At 46.5% G+C, this 26402-nt stretch overlaps 2 protein-coding genes and 1 long non-coding RNA gene across 11 annotated transcripts; 1 reads left to right on the top strand and 2 right to left on the bottom strand.

Annotated features, from left to right (window-relative positions):
• The first annotated feature begins 2440 nt into the window (after positions 1 to 2440).
• On the top strand, positions 2441 to 9746 carry LOC115314187. 5 transcript variants are annotated; one of them, XR_003917483.4, is made up of 5 exons: positions 2581 to 2756; positions 3742 to 3842; positions 4016 to 4183; positions 4435 to 4532; positions 6193 to 9746. XR_003917483.4 is itself a non-coding variant. In XM_040208241.3 (4 exons), exons 1-4 carry the CDS (start codon positions 2666 to 2668, stop codon positions 6549 to 6551), a joined length of 726 nt encoding a protein of 241 aa, XP_040064175.1. In that variant the 5' UTR covers positions 2441 to 2665; the 3' UTR covers positions 6552 to 9746. The 5 variants fall into 5 exon arrangements, 1 of the variants encoding a protein (XP_040064175.1); XM_040208241.3 differs by lacking the exon at positions 4435 to 4532 and having other exon boundaries at positions 2441 to 2756; positions 4009 to 4183; XR_005798051.2 differs by lacking the exon at positions 4435 to 4532 and having other exon boundaries at positions 2446 to 2756.
• A 3523-nt stretch (positions 9747 to 13269) lies between these two features.
• On the bottom strand, positions 13270 to 16086 carry LOC120838364. The gene is made up of 3 exons (XR_006076803.1): positions 15919 to 16086; positions 15049 to 15717; positions 13270 to 13955 (listed from the first exon to the last, which is right to left on the bottom strand). It is a non-coding gene; the product is annotated as an uncharacterized LOC120838364 (long non-coding RNA).
• Positions 16087 to 16333: 247 nt separating this feature from the next.
• Positions 16334 to 24781, bottom strand: LOC115311483. Of its 5 annotated transcripts, XR_005715089.3 has the most exons (6): positions 24501 to 24779; positions 23889 to 23989; positions 23548 to 23715; positions 23199 to 23296; positions 21345 to 21538; positions 16336 to 16645 (listed from the first exon to the last, which is right to left on the bottom strand). XR_005715089.3 is itself a non-coding variant. In XM_040208238.3 (5 exons), exons 1-5 carry the CDS (start codon positions 24589 to 24591, stop codon positions 16373 to 16375), a joined length of 834 nt encoding a protein of 277 aa, XP_040064172.1. In that variant the 5' UTR covers positions 24592 to 24781; the 3' UTR covers positions 16338 to 16372. The 5 variants fall into 5 exon arrangements, 3 of the variants coding, with proteins under 3 accessions (XP_040064174.1, XP_040064173.1, XP_040064172.1); XM_040208238.3 differs by lacking the exon at positions 23199 to 23296 and having other exon boundaries at positions 16338 to 16645; positions 23548 to 23722; positions 24501 to 24781; XR_005715088.3 differs by lacking the exon at positions 23199 to 23296 and having other exon boundaries at positions 16342 to 16645; positions 24501 to 24777.
• Positions 24782 to 26402: the final 1621 nt, after the last annotated feature.

A 26402-nucleotide genomic window follows, 5' to 3' on the forward strand; every position in this document is an offset into this window, starting at 1 on the left:
CAATCTCAAATCGTGCAGGCAAAAAGGATCGAATTTTTAATTTCGCTGAAAAAAAAAAAAATGCTATGGCGTCGTCTCTAAAAACGCAGTAGCCACAAACCGCAAGCTCGTCGGATTTTTTGTTCTCGACCCACGAATTTTAAAAGAAGCCGCGGCAGAAAGCAGTGTTTTTCACGTCCGTCGTGGGTCGGATGTTTCGCTCGATCTCCCATCGTGGATTTTATGTCCACATTACAATAACTTTTTTCAACCACTCTGTGAGCAAAGGCAAAAAGGCTCTAATACCATAAAATAATTTTAGGCGTGTTTCTTTTTTTTCTGTAAAAATGGCAAAAACGCCACCTCGGTTAATTGTTGACGAACTTTGACAATTAAATACTGGCGATCTACTTTGGTTACGTCGAAACTTTTTGTGTCTCTAGAGAGCCCAAAACGCGCACTTTATATATATTCTAAGATCACTGAGCTGTATAAAATTTCATTGGCGGTACCCGAACGTTGATGCTATGCGAAAACCAAAAAGTACCAATTTTGAAATCGATTTTCTAAAAAAAAAAAAAAAAAAAAAAAAAACATTTTTTAAATTTTTTTTATTTTTCGTTAAAATGTAGATATGATAGTTGCCTACTCGAAAAGGAAGTCGAGAAAGTGTGTATTGTGTTTGTATGTTCTATATTTAAGCATCAATCGCGCACGAACAGGTGTTTTTACGGCTCGAAACGGACTTGGCGAATTGCACGTCCTCACAAACTTTGAAATATTTGTTTGCCTTTTTTTTTTTCGCTTTCACATAAAAATGAAATATAGTAGTTCAACTTTGTTATATTTATTGACCATTTAAATTTCATTATGGGCGGCAAGCTACATTGGAGGAGTTCAAAAGAGAAAGCAACACTTCTTAACAGACCAGCAGGCGTAAATATTTAATGTGTAGAAATCGGCAGACGTGGTATTCATTCGCGGCCTTCATTGGCCTATATGAACGTCCCACTCTTTCGGAACCAACAGATGACCACGACCTTTCGCGCTCGTTGTGTTATAGCGAGTTCGTTTCACACGCACTGGCACCGTTCGAGTTCTCTCCCAGAATGCATCGCACTCACAGAGTGTTGCACGGAAAACTGGACTCAAACGAACTCGCCAAATGCACCGAGTGCAGAAGACTGATGCTGCCGCCATCTATGTTGTAGAAAAGGTACCGACTTCCAACCGAAACTAGCGCCTTTCTGTTCTGAGATGCGTGGGAATGCGAGAATGCAGTCGCTACCAACGTTTATTTACAAATATTGGCAACTGCAACCTGTAGTTTATAGTTGCGATGTCTTCAAGCAGCTCGGCTGCCGTAGAGATAGTTACAGACGGCGTAAATTTCCGCAACCAGCTGTCTACAAAGCAGCTGGTTGCGATCTTTCAATCATTATAACCGTTTACATTGAAGAAAACTGATGATGCTGTCCGAGCAAAAGCTTGATCCGTTTGAGCATGGTATTATGCGTGAACCACTGAAAGGGTACGGCTTAAAACTAGCCTGTTGGAAACTGGGACTTTCGATTTGGATCGTCATTATAGGTGGATTAGATATTAGCCTTGGTGAGGGCGTCGAGAACGAGAGCTTTCTCGAACAAAATACGACGGGGCAAGTTAGCTGCGTAGGTAAATGTTAAACATGATGATGTTGCCCAATCCTCAGGTAAAGTAACCATCTTTAGTTTTCTCTGATGCTTATTGGGCAGTCAGAGGTTTCTGCTGGGGGAGTTTTATCGATAAATGTAAATTTTTCACCCGCGCACGGATGGTGATCGACATCTCGGGGGCCGCTGTTGCGTTTGTTCTGAGCATTTCCTTACACACTGGTATATTACAGCGTTTGTACGGCAACAGACCGATTTAAAACCTGCAAATAAATCACGGGTTGTCAATTGCTTCCTCCGTGAAATAGCAGGCGCTCACAATTCAAGCTCGCGTTTGATTTCGTTTCCCGCGGGACGCGATTTCTATCAAAAAATCTACTTTTTTTCCCGTTCGGTTCCGCGACACATCGTAGCAGACGAACTCTCGTCGTCTGCTCCCGCTCCTCGCCGGCCCCGCCGGAGCGAGGCATGACGGGATTGCATTTAGCGCACTCCCGATTTTCTCGGTGCAGCGAGTGCATGCACACGTGGGGTGTCAGCGCTGAAACGAACTCGGAGAGTGCAACCACTCGTGGAGCGCCGGCCGAAACGAACCCGTTCCACGCTGCGAGTGGGCACGCGTGAGCACACAAGCGTTTCGGGGCAGTAAAACTGGAAACGCCGATTGGCTGAAAAAAAATGACGTCACTTCCGGTTTTGTTATTTTGTTGATTTTTAGATAACGTTTTAAAGTAAAAATATATTAAAAGGTACTTTTCTTGTTTTTGTTTGTTTTTACTTTTTTTTTTTATTATTTTCCTTGCTTGATTCTTTAATTTTGGCTGGTACGGTTCCGTTCTGTTCCGCCTTGGCGCCCTTGGCCGCGGGGGCAATGTTTTTGTTTTCGTTCTACGTTCAGGTGTTGGGTGGCGACGTATTAACCGTCGATAACCAGCCGAAGCAGCTCAAGCTCAAGTTCTCGAGTGGAACGAGGTTGACCGTGCGCAGTGGCAGCCGTTGACAACAAAAACAATGTATGCACTCAGCTTCGCCGGATGAGTGCCGGCGTCGATCGCGAACCGCCAGAGCCGCCAAATACCTCTCGTACATCTCCAAGAACACCAAGAACAGGAGGTATTCATAAAGGTGAGTGTTCACCGCACTTTAGTGCTTCAGTTCCGTTTGGAGTCGTTTGACATAATTTAGTCCGGTGCGTCCGGGAACAAAGGCGCTACCAGAAATGGCGGGAATGGTCGGTCGGTGCTGAATGCTGATGCCATCCAAGCGGATTTGAATTGGGTTTCGTGCGCTCAACGTGTCGACTTGTTTCTTGAGCTGCCTTTACCAACCGCTCGCCCGAAATCGTTCGGTAGAACATGCGGACGTGACGGCTAGCAGAGCCCTCCGCAAAGGCTTAGGAGCGCGCTCACAATTTTGGAAGCTTCCGTATGACCGCAAGTGCTCAATAAGTCGCTATAGCAATGATTGCATGCCATCGACACAGACTTCGATCCAGTTTTTCAACGAGACAGGAAGGCCCAACGAAGCAAGCGTAGAATCTGATGCTTCGCCTGTCACTGTCTGCGCGGGAACACGCCGAGAGGCGCTTAAACGAGCTGCCAGGGCGTAATTAAAAAAAAAAAAAGTGAAAGCCGTTTACAACTTCCTGTAACGCCGAATTGGAGCGCAGCTCTTGAGGAGGAGGAGTGGAGGGTATATTCCTCCTCCTCCCTCGTGATCATGCCTGCTAGTCCTCCTCCCCTCCTGCTCCCCCTCCCTCTCCTTTACCACCTCCTCGTCCTTCAAGCTCCTCCCCTCCCCTCGCCTCCGCCTCCTCGTCTCTCCTCCCCCCCTCCTCCACCTTCGTACTGCTTTCCTCCTTGCCGCTCAAGCCGGACAATGAGGGGAGGAGGAGGAGAAGGAGGGGGAGGAGGAGGAGGGGGAGGAGGAAGAGGGGGGAGGAGGAGGGGAGGAGGAGGAGAGGAGGAGGAGGGGGAGAAGGAGAGGGAGGGAGGAGGAGAGGGAGGGGCGCGGTTACGCCGACGCCGACGGCGACGCCGACGCCAACGGCGACGCCGCTCAGGCTGGAAACGGGCCCCTAAGAGCTGCGCTCTAAAAAAATCTAACGCAGGTCTGAACCACGCGAGGATCGTCTCGAAGCATGGTAGCCTCAACAGACGCTTGCCGCCACACGCGAGGAGAAAGCAGGAGGCCCGAAGTTTGAATGTGAAGGTAAAACGTGCTTTAATAATAATGATCTTTATCTGCACGTTCCTTTGTATGACTAAGGTGATCGTGCTGAGACACAATATAGCAGCGATTGCTCTCGAACAAAGGACAGGACAGCAGAAAGGCAATGAGAGGCAGGGAGATAACTGACCTCTCTGTTGTAAAACAGTTTTCAGAGGAGGTGCGAAGAGCTGGCCCTCACTTTTTCAAGGCAGCCGCAGAACACTACGAGCCCCGAATCACTGCCGCGGCTGACTCACGCGGATGCTGTGCTGCACCCTGCACTGCACATGGTTCGAAGCACACTTCAGGGGACCAGTGCATGCCCCTGATGCATCGTCGCGGTATGTTTTGTACTGCTTTTCCTAGCGGTGCACTGAGCAGTCCAATCTTGAAGGGAGCACGCGAGTGCGTAGCCAGTGCTCCATGCAGCGAGGACCGCAAGCACCCGCGGAAGCTTGGAGCACACGCAGTGACGCCAGCAGCCGTGCACGCTGGCGTCGTCTGCTACTGTACCGTCCTTTCGTTCGGTGCGCAGAAAAAAAAAGGAGTGACCGCTCTGTTAAAAGTCTGATGGTGAAGGCATCCTTTACAGAAGCACTGTATGGCTCTCTGCACGCTAGAATGGGGGCTGTCGTTGATGCTCGCAGAGGCGTCGCCCACAACTAAGCAGACGACCAAAGTCCTGAGCAGGTGACTAATCGTTTCATTGTTCTTTGGTAGGGAAAGGTAGATAATGTGCTTCTACTCCCAGCTTTGTTTTTTTTTTTTTTTTTTTTTATCACCATTTAGTATGTTATTATTAAAACAGCATCCTGGTGTTCACATAAATATGTGTTAACAATACCTATCGTCAAATATGTGACCTAAAGAGCCAACTGCGGCCGAGGATATCTTTTAAGTGTTCTTTTTCTCACAAAGATCCCTGGCATTGACTTTTTAGCCACATACCTTGAGTCCACAAAAACAATGTGCTTCAGCTAAATGGTATTCACACAAAATACATCCTGACAAGCTGCTTTCACTCTCGAGCCTCGAAGAAATTTTGCAGTTTGATTTGAACTATGTTGCAGGTTAAGGAGGTAGGGTCAGGGAAAAGAAGGTGGGAGAGGAGGAAGTGGGCACAATGCTGGTCAAACCCTCTCCCTTCGCCGGCGTTGCATCCATCTCCTCCTCTCCCACCTTCCTTTTTCTTCCCCTACCTTCTTGAGTTGTCACCGACCATATAAAAGGCATGCATTGATATCACTTGTTCGTTTTGTGGCCATGGCGCCAGCAAGGTTTGAGAAACGTATCCTGCTTCACAGGAATTCAGCACTCAACATGGAGAAACTATTGGCAGTGCTGCTGTAATGTCTTTGTCCTCGTCTTTTGCAGCCATCTAAAAAAGAGAAATATAATACTAGGAACACAGAGCAACGTCACGCGCCAGTACATAGTGTACTACGAAGGGCAGGTAAATTGACTGCGGAACACGATTTTCTCAATGTCCTCACGGTTCTTTCGGCCAAGTACATACAGATAAGACGATTACCATTAGAAATGTTGAACGCCAATCCGAAATGTTTTTTGGTGGTGTGCCGAGCAAAAGGACATTGCTGCAACAGAAAACATGTGCCATCCTCCGCCTTTGGTGCTTCTGTGTCTGCGCCGAGCTTCCGCAGCCACCAACAGTCAACGCTGCATGGACTGCCCGCCATGCTTTCATGCGTTCCATGTATGATTGGCACGGCATGTGGATGTGTCATGCAAGTGACATCAGCGCTGTTGGCAGTGCCATGCTGGTTGAGCTTTGCTAGGCTCTGACCATTGACAAGCTGTTTTATGCAATAATCGCTCTTGGAAGTCCCCAAACTGTTTTTAGCAATTCAAGTGTCAGATTTTTTTTAGCTATGGTTATACAGGTTTTCTTTTTTAACATTTACAGATTTCAAAGAAAAAGTGAAAGTTATGACAGTTATAAGTTATACGGCCAGGCGGACATTAGATTCATGGAAGAATGCAGCTAAAAGTCCGTGTAGATCATGTGTATCATGCTTCTCTGCAGCGCAGCTACATACTTGCGTAGGACCACCCCCATGAAGTGGGGTGGGGGGGCTGCATGCGTGTGTTGGGTAGCCCCTCTTGGTTTTACAACTCTACCCTGTTGTAAAATTTTAGATTTTAATGCGAACAAGTTGATAACAAAAAAGAACTTGGTCAACATTGATCTTACAACTCGAGATGTAAAAGGAACAAAAATAGAGAACAGCAAAATGTGGAAGAAGACATCTCGCTTCTTTCATTTTCATTTCACTAAGTGACATTGGTCGGCGACTGTAAGACTTTTAATCACAATAGTTATACACCACAGGTCCCGGGGATCATGGCATCGATGAGCTCGCTTTCGCCTTGTCCAAGGTAGCAGCGGAACACTACGGGCAGGCCCGGAGTCACCGCACCGGCTGGCTCACGGGCGTCGTCCTGTACTCTGCACGGCACTGCGTGTGGCTTAACCAGCCAAGCAGAGGGTCACTGCATGACCTTTATGAGGCGTCGCTAGCCATTGTAAGTATATTTTGGACGCTCGTGTCAGGGGATGTACTTTTGTGTTCTACAACAGAACATGTTTGGTGGCGGTTCAGTCTTGCCAATTCAGCCATTTCGAAACATAATTTTGTGGCGACTTGGCTTAGGTTTTCTGGCTCGGCCGTCTTTTGCACCAGTGTCTAGGCTCGGCGTAAGCCTCTTAGTTCTTTATTGTCAAGGCTAGTGTAATTTCTGCTACGCCGTCGAAGCAACTTCTGCATGCGAACAAGATGCAAGACGAAGCTACATGCTCGTGCACAGTGCATGACCACATGTGAAAACTAATAGAGAGTTTGTTTCGCTGGAATCGTGCCCATGCGCACCCACTTGCAACATGAAGTGAGTTTGTTTCGCCGCCGGCACTCCACACGTGCATGCGCTCGCTGCGCCCTGAGAATTAAGTGTGTACCTGAATGCACTCCCGTCATGCATCACTTAGGCAGGGAACAAGAGCAGATGACTGGTTTGTCCACCATGCGGGACAGTAGAACTGCAGAAAAAGTGAACTTTCTGCTAAAAAAATGACGTCCCACGAGCAACAAAATCGGACACGAGCTTGAATTGTGTGTCTGCTATTCTATAAAGCAAGCAATCCACAACCTGTACTTAACTTGCAAGTTTTCAGTCATTTTGTTGCTGTACAGACGTCCATATACACCGGTGGATAAAGAAAGGTTCAGAACGAACATCAGCCACCGCGAGATATCTCTCACCATCCGTGCGGGGCTAAAGAGTTGGGACGTTAGTTGACAAAGCTTGCCCGGCAGAAACCTGCGACGCGTCCAGTCGGGAGCCGAGAAAGCTAAACTGTTTTTACCCGAGGCTTGGATAAAATCACAGTGTTTAAAAAGGAGCCATGGAATTTATTTTGGGTGGGATAAATTAATTTAGATTCGTATTTTGCTAATACAGTTGAACCTTTCAAGAACGAAATTCTCGCGGCAACGAAGAAATCTGGCGGCCCCAGCGAACGTCCATAGGGTTCAATGCATTTGCACCCTCTCAACAGCAAAGAGTTTTAAAAAGCAGTCCCGCATTAACGAAAGTTTGAGGTAGTGATCTGCCATAGAGTTATTCAATGTGTCTACCAAGTTGGCATTTTCAAATTCCCTGAGTTTTTCAGGTTTCCTCTGAGTACTTTTGTGAAATTCCCTGAGTGACACAGAACTTTGTTTTAGGTCAAGATGGGCGGACACCATGTCGCCACATGCTGTCACTCTCTAAAAAGCATGTCATAAAATAAAATAACAACACAATACAGTTTTGATGATAGCGAGTAACTTTTATTAGATTTAAAAAGAAAACAGAACGAAGTGGTTAGTAAAATTGATAGCGAATAAAGTATAAAAAAAGGTAAACTGAGGTTTACGTGACCCCCCCAGGTCTGGTCATGTGACCTCGGGGGGGGGTGTCGAGACCTGACGGCGACGCCGCTCATGCCGGAAACGGGAGCAATAACGGGGAAAGGAAAGGGTAAACAAACATAAGGCGTTCAAAGTGCGATTGCTCAACCCTTGTTGTCAAAACACTCCACCTAACAAAATCTTTTTTTTTTTTTTCTTTTTTTTTTTTATTTTGGGGCTAAGGAGTCGCACAGTGACAGCGGTGTTTGCACGCGACCGTTCCAACAGCGGGCACTCCCTGCCCTCCCCACGCGCGCAGGTGCCCTTCCCCTTGCTTTTGCCATCCTCCCCTTCTTTTGTTTTTATTGGTTGCTTTTTTTATTTTTTATACAATTGCTTTTTCGCTGCGCATCCCCGCGTGCGCGTATGCTGGGTTGGCGGTCTGCCAGCCTTGCAACCCGAGCTGTGTGCTCCCTGCCGGCGCAATCCAACCTATAGGGAGAAGCGAAGAACGGCCTTCGTTCGCTACATCGAGTGTCCCCTCCATGGGAGTTATGGACATTCGATACAGAAAAACAATGCAATTTTCTAGGGGATGTTTGGACTGTTTCATATAAACAATAATTCGAAATACGGGTGTGATATAACCGGGTTCGACAGTATGTTTGGCCGTCTCCCTTAATTTCCAGATACCTTCGTTCGTTTGGCACGTATATCCCCGATGCTAGAAAGCGCCGACGTTGTGTTCGCGCTGAGAGTGTCCGACAGTGCACATAAATACACGTGCGAAGCCGTTTTTGCACCGTTTTTTTTTCCCCATAGAAATGCATTACCGGAAGTCAATTTTCGACTGGTTGCTGTCTGCTTCAACTTGCGTCGGCACACTAGCACCACTTGAACCTCTAGCGTACATTACAATAACCCTACGCGATCTGCAACATTTTTTCGTCAAATGAGCCAGTTTGGAACCGAGAATTGTGAAAAATGGAGCAGTACACTCGTCCGACAAGTTGGGCACATACGTTTCCGACAAGCATCGGCGCGGCCATTGCTGTTTACATTCGGTCAAATAATGATGACAATGGCAACTAGATGCTTTTTTTTGGGGGTTGGTGAAAACAGCGTTTTGCTAGCCCATCTGTTGGCAACTACCTAGGTACGTGACGACACCGCCTGCTGCTATTTCGCCGTCCGCCGCGTGCACGCCGAGATCGCTCGCGCCTTGTTTACTACCTTTCGTTTGGCCTGTCGGAAAGATGCCGCCTCCCATTAAAAAGTTTAAGTTTTTTGCACTTCAGGAGAACTCTGCGATCACTGCCAAAGCCAGAAAGAAGTCTGATATTACAGAGGAGTTCAGTATCCTTTGCTTCTCGCTTTCTACGATTCTGAAATCCAAGGACAGCATCATGAAAAGTAATAGGTGTGCTTAGTTGTCCATTTCTGCAGCAGCGAAATTCTTGCGAGAACGAAAAACGTTTCCTTCCCCCGCGGTTTGGTTATTACGGGTGTGATGATGTGACTTAATGTGGAAAAGAAGTGCAAGTCAACCCATGGATCGGCCTGGAGGGAGAAACGAAGAAGAGAGATTTTGGAGTGCGTGCTCAGAGGGCGTGAAAAGGACTGGCCGGGAGATTGTGCAGAGAGCGGAACGACACGATCGGCCAGGGCAATCGGCGGCCTCCTACTGTCTGACCAGCAGCCTGTTCCAGCGAGGGCAGCGAATAGAAACCTACGCTGCCCCCGGCTTCCTACAGCGGGAGCGCTTGGTGCGGTAACTCTGGGGCCGCCGACGGAAGCCAACCGCTCCCGCTCCTGACTTCCAGCCACAACCGTGGGCCGACAACGACAGCACAAGACACACTGCTGCACAGGGACTCAAAGACATGGTGACTGATGCGTTTTCCTTTCTTTAACTAAGTTTTCTTTTTTTTGTATAAGCATATGAACCCTTTGATTTTTTTTTGTAAATACAAGTTTTCATGAAAAACGAAGGACATTGTATTTTGTCAATTATTAACCACAAAGAACCCTGTGACAACGGGGTTCAACTGTAACATATTGTTCAGTGGGCCGAGAGTCAAAAGTCTGCTTTTCGGTACGAAAATTCGAAAACATGACGGACTATTTTGTACTTCCTTTCCCTCAAAAGCTTTCCGCATTTTCAGTGCGACACATCCGTGGTACCCAAAGCACGTGAGCCGGCCCTAGCTCACATGTTAGACTCGACCACTGTGTCACCATTGGCGACGAGATGTTTTGGTGGTTTCATCTCGCGGACGCCTTCCTGTAGCGGTGCTGGTAGGATCGAGCAGACGACGCGCTACGTCAAAGCGCCGAGTGGCTAGTTAGTTCGCCTCTATGTCGATTAAAAATGGATTATTAACCCTTTGCAGTCAGATACTCTGACCAACTTAAAGGGCAACTCCGGTCAAAACTCAAAATGAAATAAATTACTGGTATCGTTGTAGACACAAAATACGACCTCAGCCAAAATATTACGTCCGTGGGACGCCGCATTCTCAACTAATGCCGATAATAAAAATGTGACCTGCCGCAAGCCGCTGCTTCTTAGCGGGCGGCCAGCGGGTTGGCGATCGCTAAAGCAACATTGCGCCGTGACGTCAGTATCGTTCTCTTTTCCTCCGGCCCGGGCGTTGCGCGGAGTGCGTTTCTTCGAGCCGCTACCACCGGTACTTCGGCTTGTGATTGGCGTGTTTAGCCGTTGATTTTATCTGTAGCCCATGTAGCTTCGCTATAGCCTTTTGTTTATCTGCTTGTGAGGACTCCAAGACTCGTTTTAGCGAGCAACTTGGTGCGCCCAAGACTGCCCAGCTGTTCCTCAAAAGATGCCGAGTACAACTTGTAGCGCTGTGGGCTGCTCAAACAACCCGCTGTGCAACACGGAGGTGCTTTTTCACTAGTTTCCAACGGACCAAAAACTGGAGAAGGTGTGGGTGAACGCTGTTCGACGAGTAGACTTTGGACTTCGGCTTTTAAGCGCCCGAGGAAAAAAAAAAGAACGAAAAAACAGACATGTACAGCCCAGCACACATGTGTTGGGGTGCCGCAGCCCGCGCCGGAGAACCTCAAAGCTTCGTGTCTGGGACTGTCCCGCAGCGCGAAAGCGAGGGGGCCCTCAGGGCGTCACCCATCCCTCCGTATCCTTTCATCCTCCTCCTCAAGAGCTGCGCTCTAATCCGGCGTTACAGGGAGTCGTAAACGGCTTTTTTTTTTTTTTTTTTTTTTAAGTTTTGAATATTGCTTATTTTACTGTAGGTAGATGTGGGAGTTGTTTACGAAAATATTTTTGGAGACCGCAGAAGCAGACCACACGAGTCACCCCCCTCGCCCAAGTGAGGGGTGACCTGCAGTCTGTTTGGAAAGATACTGTGTCTGTAGCTTTGATACAAAGATATCTTTCAAAGATACTTTGAAAGATACTGTGTTTGTAGCTGGCTTCAGTTGCTGCGTTCGAATGTGCATCTATTGACATTTGGTGACCGTAGCAGTCAATTTATTGTGCAGGAGGAGACTGGTGGGGCGAGATCAGGAGCACACTTGGGCTCTCTTGCAGTACTTTTCAATGCGGCCACAGAACAAGAACATAGGGTTCTAAATAAGGACTGAACGCAGATAGCCGTTACTCTCTGGCGCCTATTATTTTGACAAGCCTTCCATGAAAGGCACTTTTTTTTTTCTCACCTGGAACATAGGGTTGAAGTATCAAACCGCCCGTGATGTTGCGAGCGAAATAGGATATCACCCGAACATCTCGGTGTTAATAATCGCAGGGAAGATGAGAAATGCAGGGCATGTCTTATAGCTCAGCCTCCAGCGAGCACTCATCGCCTTTCCTCATGCTTTGGCTGTGCGTGCATTCTTGAGGTTTGCAAGATGCCTAAGCATTGCTGAATGGAATGCGAATGGCTGGGTGTGTCTTACAAATGTCCCGCCTCTACGCGTTGCCGAAGGTAGGAAGCTCTCTTGCTGGAGGCAGGGCAACTGAGGCTTCTCATAGCCATTCTCATCTTGTGAGGGACTTAGTCATTAAACCATTTTAAAAGTGGCAGTGCTACACCATACAATAAAGGTTTTTACAAAAGCAATTTGTAATTGATCTTGTCAAAAGCTAGTTATAAATAGAAAGAAAAAATATCAACTTGCTTCAGTGAGAAAAACGGATGGTGCCTTGTATTCAAGTTTACAAAAACATTTCTACTGACAACCTAAAAAAATTCCATTGAATGGTGCTGTTTTTAACTGGAGTAAAGAGACCCATGTCTGTGTACAACTATCTATAGTCCGTTGCAACCTAAGGGCGAGGGTAAGATGGGCCGGGGAGGAGGAAGCAGACGGAACGCTGGAGAAGAGAGGGGGAAACCTCCTTCTCTCTTTAGTGTTCCGCCTGCTTCCTCCTCCCCAACCCGTCTTACCCTCGCCCTTCGTTCTTAGGTTGCAACTGACTATAGACTCTTTCAAAGCTTATATTAAAGACCCAGGCAGTGACTGTCTACCCTAGATATATCACCATCGTCCTTCACTGGTGCTATGAGACCTCTTCCACAACAATGAAAAATCACAACTTCTCGGAGATGAAATGCAAGCTTTAAAGGGGCCCTGCAAGGGCTTTTTGACTGGTTTTTCATTTGCACCGAACCTGAGCGCACTGAACGTAGTCAGTGCAACTTAATTAAACTTTTCTTTTCTCGAATTTCGCTTTATTTTAAAAGTTATAGGCAAATTAAAATTACAAGAACAAGCAAAACATAACCTTTTTCATGACGTCCTTGGTCGCTCGAGTGGCCATGAACTAGAAGAGAGCTAAGTGAGCTCAGCGAGCGCTCCGTGTCAACAGCTCGAGAGGGCGCCATATAGCATGTTCTGGAAAGGCTGTATGAAGCGGGCAGCCAGGGGGGCTCGCATTGCATTTGCTGCACGATTAAACACTAATTCGGCATGACACTTCATTGGTCACAAACGACAGCAAACACGGGGTAAAGATCAGTTCAGAACGGGAGCCACTTCGCACTGCCATACCGCCAAAGGGCCAAACCGCAAGCCAAAGCTGCTCGCCGAAGGCCTTTGAAATGCTCGGAACCGGTCGGATTTTCGACTGCAGCGCCGCCGCATACACCCGAGATCTTTCTACGCTTGCCCTCGTCATTGCCTGATCCCACTACACCTTTCTAGTATGCGCCGCCTTTTCCACCGCTTGGGTGGCGGGTATGTCAAAGGGTCGTTTCTTGTTTCCGTACTTTATAAACTGCATTTGTTTCTTTTCTGGTCTAAAATACTGAACAAAAACTACTTTCACAAATAATTGAAACGGTTCTTTTAGCTTTTAGCGGCTCCGACCACTAGTAAGCCCAGGACCAAAGACGTCGCATTTCGCGCGCTTTCAGCAATGCGGGTCGCCCCCGTAGGTAAAGGAGGTTTCTGCGTCGGCCGGTTAAAATATGACGCACTGACATTTAGTTACTTTCTCCGTGCCCGCTGGCTTGCCTGAACGCCAAGAGACGTGCAAACCGCAAAAAAGGTAGACGCTTAAATATGGTTGCAGGGCCCCTTTAATGAAGGGGCAAACAAATCAGTGCAGCCCTTAAAATAAAGCAAGATATAAAATCTGCACTCGCAGAACAGCCGGGCTTTAATTTCTTTATTGCTTTTAACATTTCGGTGTTAACTTGTTTGATTGCTGCAATCTTGTTAGTCAATATTACTAAAATAAAAAGATGTGCTTGCATTGACCAAAGTGTGAACATTGTTCACACTCTAACAATCTCCAGTCCTGCTTGGCAACGGTAGCAATACATGTACCAACGTTCTCAGATCTAGGTCAGTTGACAAACTTCGGAAAACGCCCGACGCCTATTTGCAGTGTGTCCGCTCAGTGGCGTCTGCCGCAGTATCAGCCTGCCCTTTGGACAGATCCAGTGGAATGTTGGATGCACATTACCTGCAGTGGAAAGTGATTTTTTTTTTGTTGTTGTTGTTCTTATAGTAAACTTAAGGCCTGCACAATACTTAAAACAGAAAGAGCGTTGTTCAAAAAGCGTTTTTCGTTGACCGCAAAGGAATTGGCACTAGGAATGCTATCCGCCCTTACCTGCTTGTGCACCGGCAACAGAGAAAAACTGGTTTAGAGTGCAGCTCTTAGGTGCCCATTTCCACGCTTCATTGCGTCGCCGTCTGCATGATCACCTTGCTGAATTTAGTGAGAAATTGAATTTGTGTTGAGGTCACGCAATGTCAATTTTTCTGCTAAATCTAGCTGAGGAACTGAATTTGTTTGTGAGTGACGTGGCATGAAGTCATGTGCCATTTAGCAGGGTTGTTTCCTCAACACCAATTCAGTTTCCCCGCTAAATATAGCGGGGAAACTGAATTGGTGTTGAGGTTGTGTGACATCAATTTCCCCACAAGATTTAGAGAGGAAACTTAAACCGCTAAATTTAGCGGGGAAATTCTTGCTAAATTTAGCAGGAAATTTAGCGAAAATTGCCTGCTAAATGGGAGGGGGAGGAGAGGGTATGGAGGGATAGGAGAGGCATAACCTCCCCTCCTCCTACTCAAGCGCTGCGCTCTAATTTCATGTTACAAAGAATTGTAAACGTCTCAATTTTTTTTTTTTTTTTTTACTGCTGCTCTTTTATGGAGCTTGTCAACCGACAGATCTAAGAAAGTTGATGTGTACGGCCCGAGCAGAGGCATCTATTTTTCCAAGCACAAGTTTTGAAACCCCCTTTTTTATTGAATTCTTTCAAGAAGACACTCCGTTTAGAGGAAATGGCAACGAATCTCCTTTTAGCAAATTTGTTTTTAGAAAAACAAAATTCACCGAACTTGACTGCTTGCTCTAGCATTTGCTTGTCCTGCCTTGGCTGATGGCAAAGCCGAGCCAGTCAGTCAGTGAGTCGCTCGCTTGGGCGGCCAGCATATTCAGAGCATGATCGACAAGTTTTTATGCATGCCACATCCCTGCTGTTTTCGCAAGAATAATTTTACATTTTGCCTGGTTTACAGCCCAAGAGAGGAGAGTGGGTGCTCAAGCATAGGTCAATATGCCTCAGTGCATCATGCTCTAGTCTTTAGCATCTTCCAGACTTGCTTATGTTAATCGAATGGATTCACTAAACGGTGCTCCTTTGCAACCGATTGTTGTAGGCTGCACCTACAACAAGCAGTTGTAAGTGCAGTACATTCTATTAGCATAAAATAAAGGCACACAGCCAAATCACCTCAATGATGCCTAGCAAGTGGCGAAATAAACTTCACTTTAACAAAGCATGTGTAGCTACCGAGACATCACATTATTCAGAGTGCAGATGCAGAGTAGCTTTCTTTTGGCCTTGGCATCATCTTCCATTGTCCAGGCACAAGCGGCACTGCCGAAAAAGACCAATAAATAAATATTCAACACGGTGTATTATTCACTTTTGTACCTGCAACATTACCGTCCTATATAGATAGTCGACAGCTGCCCCGGCAACTTTCCGGACATGCGGAATCAAAACATCTCATCAACACAAGTGCTATTCGCCACTGCCGTAAGTTGAAGAATACTTTTCAAAAAAATAAAAGTGCATCTTTCAACGCAGTGTCTAGCGTAACCTTACCCCAAGATTTCGAGTTACATCTAAGGTACCCAATATGAAAAATAAAGTTTGGTCCGACGTAACCTAATATGAAAATTAAAGCTATGACAAACAGAACCCAAAATAAAAGTTAGTTACGTCCTATGTAACCTACGCAACGTAAGTTTCGCTTTACGGCCGATGCACGACATAAATACAAAAATGTCATGACTTACTACTGCATAACATCCGATGCAGCATTCATTAGTCAGTTAAAATCTCAACTCTATCCGCACCTCCAGCTTTGTTGAGGGGGCTGGAGTGTTCCTCGCACATTGAAGCTGCTGAAACTGGGCATCCCCTCCTCTAAAACAATTTACTCAATTGTAGGTACTGGAAACAGAAAATGAACCAGTGTGTGATGGGTTTGGGAGGGAAATAAACGTGGACAAAAGGCAACCAAGCAATTTAGAAGAGACTAGACCCGCCGAGCTAACGTTCTGTACGAACAATCTGAACCTTATATACTAGTTCTTGTACAAATACAAGATACCCACGATATTCCGCGATAAGTAGCCACCAAAATTAACATACCAATTAGGCAGTTCTGTTCGTAAGTCACGCAAGTCGCCGAACTCTCCTCGCAGAACGTTCGCGAAACAAAAACGGCCATCTTGGAAAAATCAAAATAGTGATGGTGATAGCGATGGGGCTTCTATAAAAACTCAGAGAACAAATGTAATCCCTTTATCCGATATATAAAAGAAAAAAAAAAAAAAAAACTTATGGAAAACATTTACCCTAGCAAAAACTTCTTAAAATAATGGTAAAGTTTAAAATAAAGATCTAAAGTTTAAACATTTAGTTATGTTAAAATACACTTGGTAAAGTCTATAAATCTTGTTTCAGTAATTAAATGCAAACAGAACACAGACTTCGTAACCCTTCTTGCTGATAGCCTTTCCTTGCAAGCGTGAATGGTCAAAAGCCGATGCCATAATAGGCAGAAATACTGCGTAGATAGCACGCTTAGAGTGTCCAGAAAAAATTAATGGGGGATGTCTATCTTCTTTCCATAAACCTTTTCGGAGTTTACCCTTCCTGCACGTTTCACAGTAATCTGCGGCATGGATTCACCACACTGTTTTTGTGAAGTGTGGCAAAACGTATGCACCACCATAAGAAAAAAATATGACAATTTATTTAAGTACAACAGGAAGCCACGAGAGGGGAAGATGGCAAGATCCGATCCACCAAAAAGGACTGGGCCTAAGAGTGCAGTCTTGAAAGGCTTGGCCCATGAATCAGGACGATTTGAAACCTATGATGAATGCAGAGAACAAAGGGGTCGATCAGGTGAACAGTAACTAATATCTGACCCTAACATGCAGGGCAAGATCTGTTTTGTTTACCTAATATTTGTTATGCCACCAAAAACCAACGTTACTAAAACACTCAGCTAGGAAACTCAACCTTGGAACCTGGACTGCTGGCGTCCACCGAGACCAAACTAAATATGATAACAGTGCCACTCTTTAGCAACAAGTCAAAACATGAAAGTTGCCTTGCATAGCTACTCCAAGATGGCCCTGCGAGATGACACCAGTGGCCCTTCCGAGAATCTACGGAACCAGTCAGTGCAGCAGTGTAGTTCACGGAGTGGCCACCGCGGGAGAAACAGTGGCATTGCGATTGCATTTAGTTTGATTCTCTCATATGGATTGAAGCCACTTTTTCAAAGGAGGCTCCTATAGCAGTTTTCCAACCGGGTGTACTAGTCACGTTGTCAAAAACTTAATTTCTTCCTAACAAAAGCCGGCATAAGTCCATTTTTTTCTAAAAAAAGTTAACCTCGAAGGCTTCAGGGGGGGGCCGTCCCCCCCCCCCCTTCCCCCCCCCCACACAGTTTCCCCTAAAATCTGCCAAGAAACTGAGGGAAAAGTGAGGACGAGAGCAGGTGTGGATGTCAGGACACCCGAGCTCTGGTTCGAATGATTAGTGGGTACACCTAAAGCTAGGTGCCTTTGTCTTTACTGCACTCGTCAAAGACGTTCGAATGCGAGAGCCCAAAGCTGGATACCGGCGTTCTGCATTCGAATGTGTTCGACAAGTGCAGCAGAAACAAAGGCTGCCTTTGTCTCCACTGCACTCGTCGAACGTATTGGGATGCAAATGCCAAAGGCCGCCCCCGGCGTTTGGCTCTCGCACTCGAACGTCTTTGACAAGTGCAGTGAAGACAAAAACACCTAGGTTTAGGTGCCTCTGCGTTCTGATGTCCCTGCACTCTCGTCTCCCCCTCTCCATCAATTTCTCGGCTCATAGAGTTCTGAAAGTTTAACACTGGCAGTGTGCGACAGTAGGCCAGCAGGATGGCATACTCTCCCCTACATGATACGGAATGAGCAGGATCCAAGACAGACAACTCCGGACGGAACGTCCGCAGTTTACAACTCTTTGGCGGCATGCGCTAACTAGCTATCATCATCGTCGTTTTTGACGTCACGGGTAGGGCACACTGGGACAGACTGCACAGATCTTGGAACCTTCGGCTCGACAGTCAGCGTTATGCGCTGTATCGCGCAGCAAAGCCCATTTCGCGCATTGTTTTTATTTGGTGAAGTTATACTTGAAACCGTGCCACGCGTAGTCATGCTAACAAACACTTTTGGCACTAAGGTGTCGAAATGCTGGGATGGTGATGTACTGTTCTCCACCCCAGTACAAAAAGATGGACGATTAAAATAGAATATCCAGCGCTTTACCCCACTACAACATCTAGCTAGCATGGCGAATAGGGTGTATTTATTTTATTATTATTCAGACAAAATAAAGCTGAGAAAGAAATGTCTCATTAAATTGAAAATAGGAAAGCGAAATTCGGGAATCTCTAACCTGTGTAGTAAACACTTCAGTGAAAGCGACTCCGTGTATCTTGGTGGTTCCGATGTGTTTTGTAAGTGCTGATTTCTTATTAGTCCCAAGTTGATTCATTTTTGGTCTTTTTAAACCAGTAAACAAACATTTCCTCAAAACAACTGGCATTGACGGTGGCTGGCTTCCAGAGTCGTCTCAATGAAATCCCTGCTTGTTCACTCGATCGATGTGAAGCATGCGAGACCCCCTCGCGACCGAAGCCTTAAATTTAGTAAGTCGGTGACAATTAGCATCCCAAAAAATTAGGTATACACCTGCTATGAATTCCTACCGTTTGTATGTTTAATTTTTCGGTCCCAATTGCGCATAATGTGTGATGCGCTTTTCAGCGAGCAATTTTACATTTGTAAACAATTCTTAGTAAAAATTGGATAGAACTAATTAATCGATCGCCTGAAATTGCCGCGATGTGACAAACTTCTTTGCCGCGTATTCGATGCGGGAGGAGCTAATCCGTCAGTTGCTGAAGAGCATTAGCTCGTCAGCAACTGCGGTGTCGGCGAAATAGCAGCGGGCGGTGTCGTCACGTGAAACGTCACATACCTTGGTAGTTGCCAACAGATGGGCTTGCAAAACGCTGTTTTCACCAACCAAAAAAAAAAAAGAATCTAGTTGCTATTGTTATTATTTTTTGACCGAATGTAAACAGCAATGGCCGCGCTGATGCTTGTTGGAAACGCATGTGCCCAACTTGCCGGACGAGTGTACTGCTCCACTTTTCGTAATTCTGGGTTCCAAACTGGCTCATGTGACGAAAAAATGTTGCAGATCACATAGGGTTATTATAATGTACGCTAGAGGTTCAAGTGGCGCTAGTGTGCCGACGCAAGTTGAAGCAGACAGCAACCAGTCGAAAATTGACTTCCGGTAATGCATTTCTATGGGTAAAAAAAAAAAATGGTGCAAAAACGGCTTCGCACGTGTATTTATGTGCACTGTCGGACACTCTCAGCGCGAACACGACGTCGGCGCTTTCTAGCATCGCTGATATATGTGCCAAACGAACGAAGGTATCTGGAAATTAAGGGAGACGGCCAAACATACTGTCGAACCCGGTTATATCACACCCGTATTTCGAATTATTGTTTATATGAAACAGTCCAAACATCCCCTAGAAAATTGCATTGTTTTTCTGTATCGAATGCCCATAACTCCCATGGAGGGGACACTCGATGTAGGGAACAAAGACGAAGGCGGTTCTTCGCTTCTCCCTATAGGTCGGATTGCGCCGGCCGGGAGCACATAGCTCGGGTTGCGGGGCTGGCAGACCGCCAAGCCAGCATACGCGCACCCGGGAATGCGCACGCGGGGATGCGCAGCGAAAAAGCAATTGTATAAAAATTAAAAAAAGCAACCAATAAAAACAAAAGAAGTGGAGGATGGCAAAAGCAAGGGGAAGGGCACCTGCGCGCGTGGGGAGGGCAGGGAGTGCCCGCTGTTGGAACGGTCGCGTGCGCTCATTTTCCCAAACACCGCTGTCACTGTGTGACTCCTTACCCCCCCAAAAAAAAAAAAAAAGATTTTGTCAGGTGGAGTGTTTTGACAACAAGGGTTGAGCAATCACACTTTGAACGCCTTATGTTTGTTTACCCTTTCCTTTCCCCGTTATTGCTCCCGTTTCCGGCTTGAGCGGCGTCACCGTCAGGTCTCAACACCCCCCCCCCCGAGGTCACATGACCAGACCTGGGGGGGTCACGTAAACCTCAGTTTACCTTTTTTTATACTTTATTCGCTATCAATTTTACTAACCACTTCGTTCTGTTTTCTTTTTAAATCTAATAAAAGTTACTCGCTATCATCAAAACTGTATTGTGTTGTTATTTTATTTTATGACATGCTTTTTAGAGAGTGACAGCATCTAGCGACATGGTGTCCGCCCATCTTGACCTAAAACAAAGTTCTGTGTCACTCAGGGAATTTCACAAAAGTACTCAGGGGAAACCTGAAAAACTCAGGGAATTTGAAAATGCCAACTTGGTAGACACATTGAATAACTCTATGGCAGATCACTACCTCAAACTTTCGTTAATGCGGGACTGCTTTTTAAAAACTCTTTGCTGTTGAGAGGGTGCAAATGCATTGAACCCTATGGACGTTCGCTGGGGCCGCCAGATTTCTTCGTTGCCGCGAGAATTTCGTTTTTGAAAGGTTCAACTGTATTAGCAAAATACGAATCTAAATTAATTTATCCCACCCAAAATAAATTCCATGGCTCCTTATTAAACACTGTGATTTTATCCAAGCCTCGGGTAAAAACAGTTTAGCTTTCTCGGCTCCCGATTGGACGCGTCGCAGGTTTCTGCCGGGCAAGCTTTGTCAACTAACGTCCCAACTCTTTAGCCCCGCACACATGGTGAGAGATATCTCGCAGTGGCTGATGTTCGTTCTGAACCTTTCTTTATCCACCGGTGTATTTGGACGTCTGTACGGCAACAAAATGACTGAAAACTTGCAAATTAAGCACAGGTTGTGGATTGCTTGCTTTATAGAATAGCAGACACACAATTCAAGCTCGTGTCCGATTTTGTTGCTCGTGGGACGTCATTTTTTTAGCAGAAATTCACTTTTTCTGCAGTTCTACTGTCCCGCATGGTGGACAAACCAGTCATCTGCTCTTGTTCCCTGCCTAAGTGATGCATGACGGGAGTGCATTCAGGTACACACTTAATTCTCAGGGTGCAGCGAGTGCATGCACGTGTGGAGTGCCGGCGGCGAAACAAACTCACTTCATGTTGCGAGTGGCTGCGCATGGGCACGAGTGCAGCGAAACAAACTCGCTATTAGTTTTCACATGTGGTCATGCACTGAGCACGAGCATGTAGCTTCGTCTTGCATCTTGTTCGCATGCAGAAGTTGCTTCGACGGCGTAGCAGAAATTACACTAGCCTTGACAATAAAGAACAAAGAGGCTTACGCCGAGCCTAGACACTGGTGCAAAAGACGGCCGAGCCAGAAAACCTAAGCCAAGTCGCCACAAAATTATGTTTCGAAATGGCTGAATAGGCAAGACTGAACTGCCACCAAACATGTTCTGTTGTAGAACACAAAAGTACATCCCCTGACACGAGCGTCCAAAATATACTTACAATGGCTAGCGACGCCTCATAAAGGTCATGCAGTGACCCTCTGCTTGGCCGATTAAGCCACACGCAGTGCCGTGCAGAGTACAGGACGACGCCCGTGAGCCAGCCGGTGCGGTGACTCCGGGCCTGCCCGTAGTGTTCCGCTGCTACCTTGGACAAGGCGAAAGCGAGCTCATCGATGCCATGATCCCCGGGACCTGTGGTGTATAACTATTATGATTAAAAGTCTTACAGTCGCCGACCAATGTCACTTAGTCAAATGAAAATGAAAGAAGCGAGATGTCTTCTTCCACATTTTGCTGTTCTCTATTTTTGTTCCTTTTACATCTCTAGTTGTAAGATCAATGTTGACCAAGTTCTTTTTTGTTATCAACTTGTTCGCATTAAAATCTAAAATTTTACATCAGGGTAGAGTTGTAAAACCAAGAGGGGCTCCCAACACACGCATGCAGCCCCCCCACCCCACTTCATGGGGGTTGTCCTACGCAAGTATGTAGCTGCGCTGTAGAGAAGCATGATACACATGATCTACACGGACTTTTAGCTGCATTCTTCCATGAATCTAATGTCCGCCTGGCCGTATAACTTATAACTGTCATAACTTTCACTTTTTCTTTGAAATCTGTAAATGTTAAAAAAGAAAACCTGTATAACCATAGCTAAAAAAAATCTGACACTTGAATTGCTAAAAACAGTTTGGGGACTTCCAAGAGCGATTATTGCATAAAACAGCTTGTCAATGGTCAGAGCCTAGCAAAGCTCAACCAGCATGGCACTGCCAACAGCGCTGATGTCACTTGCATGACACATCCACATGCCGTGCCAATCATACATGGAACGCATGAAAGCATGGCGGGCAGTCCATGCAGCGTTGACTGTTGGTGGCTGCGGAAGCTCGGCGCAGACACAGAAGCACCAAAGGCAGAGGATGGCACATGTTTTCTGTTGCAGCAATGTCCTTTTGCTCGGCACACCGCCAAAAAACATTTCGGATTGGCGTTCAACATTTCTAATGGTAATCGTCTTATCTGTATGTACTTGGCCGAAAGAACCGTGAGGACATTGAGAAAATCGTGTTCCGCAGTCAATTTACCTGCCCTTCGTAGTACACTATGTACTGGCGCGTGACGTTGCTCTGTGTTCCTAGTATTATATTTCTCTTTTTTAGATGGCTGCAAAAGACGAGGACAAAGACATTACAGCAGCACTGCCAATAGTTTCTCCATGTTGAGTGCTGAATTCCTGTGAAGCAGGATACGTTTCTCAAACCTTGCTGGCGCCATGGCCACAAAACGAACAAGTGATATCAATGCATGCCTTTTATATGGTCGGTGACAACTCAAGAAGGTAGGGGAAGAAAAAGGAAGGTGGGAGAGGACGAGATGGATGCAGCGCCGGCGAAGGGAGAGGGTTTGACCAGCATTGTGCCCGCTTCCTCCTCTCCCACCTTCTTTTCCCTGACCCTACCTCCTTAACCTACAACATAGTTCAAATCAAACTGCAAAATTTCTTCGAGGCTCGAGAGTGAAAGCAGCTTCTCAGGATGTATTTTGTGTGAATACCATTTAGCTGAAGTACATTGTTTTTGTGGACTCAAGGTACGTGGCTAAAAAGTCAATGCCAGATGCCAGGGATCTTTGTGAGAAAAAGAACACTTAAAAGATATCCTCGGCCGCAGTTGGCTCTTTGAGTCACATATTTGACGATAGGTATTGTTAACACATATTTATGTGAACACCAGGATGCTGTTTTGATGGTAACATACTAAATGGTGATAAAAAAAAAAAAAAACAAAGCTGGGAGTAGAAGCACATTATCTACCTTTCCCTACCAAAGAACAATGAAACGATTAGTCACCTGCTCAGGACTTTGGTCGTCTGCTTAGTTGTGGGCGACGCCTCTGCGAGCATCAACGACAGCCCCCATTCTAGCGTGCAGAGAGCCATACAGTGCTTCTGTAAAGGATGCCTTCACCATCAGACTTTTAACAGAGCGGTCACTCCTTTTTTTTTCTGCGCACCGAACGAAAGGACGGTACAGTAGCAGACGACGCCAGCGTGCACGGCTGCTGGCGTCACTGCGTGTGCTCCAAGCTTCCGCGGGTGCTTGCGGTCCTCGCTGCATGGAGCACTGGCTACGCACTCGCGTGCTCCCTTCAAGATTGGACTGCTTAGTGCACCGCTAGGAAAAGCAGTACAAAACATACCGCGACGATGCATCAGGGGCATGCACTGGTCCCCTGAAGTGTGCTTCGAACCATGTGCAGTGCAGGGTGCAGCACAGCATCCGCGTGAGTCAGCCGCGGCAGTGATTCGGGGCTCGTAGTGTTCTGCGGCTGCCTTGAAAAAGTGAGGGCCAGCTCTTCGCACCTCCTCTGAAAACTGTTTTACAACAGAGAGGTCAGTTATCTCCCTGCCTCTCATTGCCTTTCTGCTGTCCTGTCCTTTGTTCGAGAGCAATCGCTGCTATATTGTGTCTCAGCACGATCACCTTAGTCATACAAAGGAACGTGCAGATAAAGATCATTATTATTAAAGCACGTTTTACCTTCACATTCAAACTTCGGGCCTCCTGCTTTCTCCTCGCGTGTGGCGGCAAGCGTCTGTTGAGGCTACCATGCTTCGAGACGATCCTCGCGTGGTTCAGACCTGCGTTAGATTTTTTTTTTTTTTTAATTACGCCCTGGCAGCTCGTTTAAGCGCCTCTCGGCGTGTTCCCGCGCAGACAGTGACAGGCGAAGCATCAGATTCTACGCTTACTTCGTTGGGCCTTCCTGTCTCGTTGAAAAACTGGATCGAAGTCTGTGTCGATGGCATGCAATCATTGCTATAGCGACTTATTGAGCACTTGCGGTCATACGGAAGCTTCCAAAATTGTGAGCGCGCTCCTAAGCCTTTGCGGAGGGCTCTGCTAGCCGTCACGTCCGCATGTTCTACCGAACGATTTCGGGCGAGCGGTTGGTAAAGGCAGCTCAAGAAACAAGTCGACACGTTGAGCGCACGAAACCCAATTCAAATCCGCTTGGATGGCATCAGCATTCAGCACCGACCGACCATTCCCGCCATTTCTGGTAGCGCCTTTGTTCCCGGACGCACCGGACTAAATTATGTCAAACGACTCCAAACGGAACTGAAGCACTAAAGTGCGGTGAACACTCACCTTTATGAATACCTCCTGTTCTTGGTGTTCTTGGAGATGTACGAGAGGTATTTGGCGGCTCTGGCGGTTCGCGATCGACGCCGGCACTCATCCGGCGAAGCTGAGTGCATACATTGTTTTTGTTGTCAACGGCTGCCACTGCGCACGGTCAACCTCGTTCCACTCGAGAACTTGAGCTGCTTCAGCTGGTTATCGACGGTTAATACGTCGCCACCCAACACCTGAACGTAGAACGAAAACAAAAACATTGCCCCCGCGGCCGAGGGCGCCAAGGCGGAACAGAACGGAACCGTACCAGCCAAAATTAAAAAATCAAGCAAGGAAAATAAAAAAAAAAAAAAGTAAAAACAAACAAAAACAAGAAAAGTACCTTTTTATATATTTTCACTTTAAAACGTTATCTAAAAATCAACAAAATAACAAAACCGGAAGTGACGTCATTTTTTTTCAGCCAATCGGCGTTTCCAGTTTTACTGCCCCGAAACGCTTGTCTTCGGAGCAGAGTAGCGCAATCTAGAACGCCGTCTCTCGGCGACTAGCGGCGAACGCCCGGAGGTTCCAACTGCGGTCAGAAATGCATGGAGAACGTGAGAAAATCGTTGTTTCTTCAGTTTTGTGGGGATGTGCGGAATGGAAATCATTTTTGACATAATAATGAAACATTTTAGAATAATATGCGATAAGTTTTGTGCCATACAAGGACGTAACTTTTTTTAAAAAATTGCCTGAGCGGCATCATGCAGCAGACGACACGGCGACGTCACACCATTCACGTGACCCGCTCCGGCCAACCCGAAAAGCCCATCTCCGCTGCGAGCAAAAATCGTCTGCTTCAAACGCCATTGCCTTGGAAATTGCCTTCTCAAAATTTGCACACGCATCCGATATTATTAAAACTTTGATAAAGTGTTTAGCGCTTTACTAACTTCACGACAGGCTAGTTTTGAAAAATGTGAACTCGCCACTAGTTTTTTAGTCAGCCGTGTTCTGTCGATCTCCATGTATTCTCCCATAGGGCGGGCCGCCTCCTGGAACCCTGAGTACCACGTGACTCGCGCCGAGCCGCTCTGTCGGCCATGTTGTCGGCAAAACACGGGGTTCAAAGGATTGCGCTACTCTGCTCCGTAGGAGCTATATAGTGCTCTAATGTCCCCAAGGTCAATTTGATGGCCCCACGACTGCTAGATTAATCTCGTTTTCAACCCTCTGAACAAAAAAAAAAAAGGATCTAAACGCTGAACGTAAGCGGCGCATAACTACAGTGTACTAGAATACGGGGTAGTGTTTGGACCGGAGCCACGGCGAGGGCGCGCTCGTGTAGACAACAATCGCGGCGCTGCAGTCGACATAGGGGCAGAGCCCTTTATAAAGGGCTCTGCATAGGAGGGGCTTTCATACGTGCGCGCGCACGCGATTTCGAATTTCGATGCGCCGGTGTCGGCACCTATTGGGCAGGAGATCGAACTATAGGGGGCGCTCTGACCTGTTTGTTTTGTAAAGTCATTGGGTTTTAGAGACAGCGAAGGGAGAGTGGATTTCAAGACTGTAGAGATTACCAAGCAAAGATTAAGTGAATGGTGGCAGAAATCGAGAGAAAACTAGGTATTTTCTTATTCACTGATGGCAAGGGGGTTTCATAGCCTCACTTTCTTTGCACTGCGGAGTGAATATAGATTTCACATTTAAATAATCTAAGCTTAAATGGTAAAACAAAATGGCTAGGTGGCGTAAGCTACCGCCCGATCCAAAGGGCTCAGCCGTATTCATCCATCCATCCATTTCCCCACACTCGGTGTTTACTCAAGACAAGATGTGCACATGCCGACAGGCCTTATGGGCATGTCCATGTCATCTTCTACAATAGAGCGCGGGGCAGTTTAATGTAAAAATATTACTAAAAAT

Source organism: Ixodes scapularis, unplaced genomic scaffold (genome assembly GCF_016920785.2).
Source record: "Ixodes scapularis isolate PalLabHiFi unplaced genomic scaffold, ASM1692078v2 PGA_scaffold10__122_contigs__length_95168666, whole genome shotgun sequence".
Classification (NCBI taxonomy): domain Eukaryota; kingdom Metazoa; phylum Arthropoda; class Arachnida; order Ixodida; family Ixodidae; genus Ixodes; species Ixodes scapularis.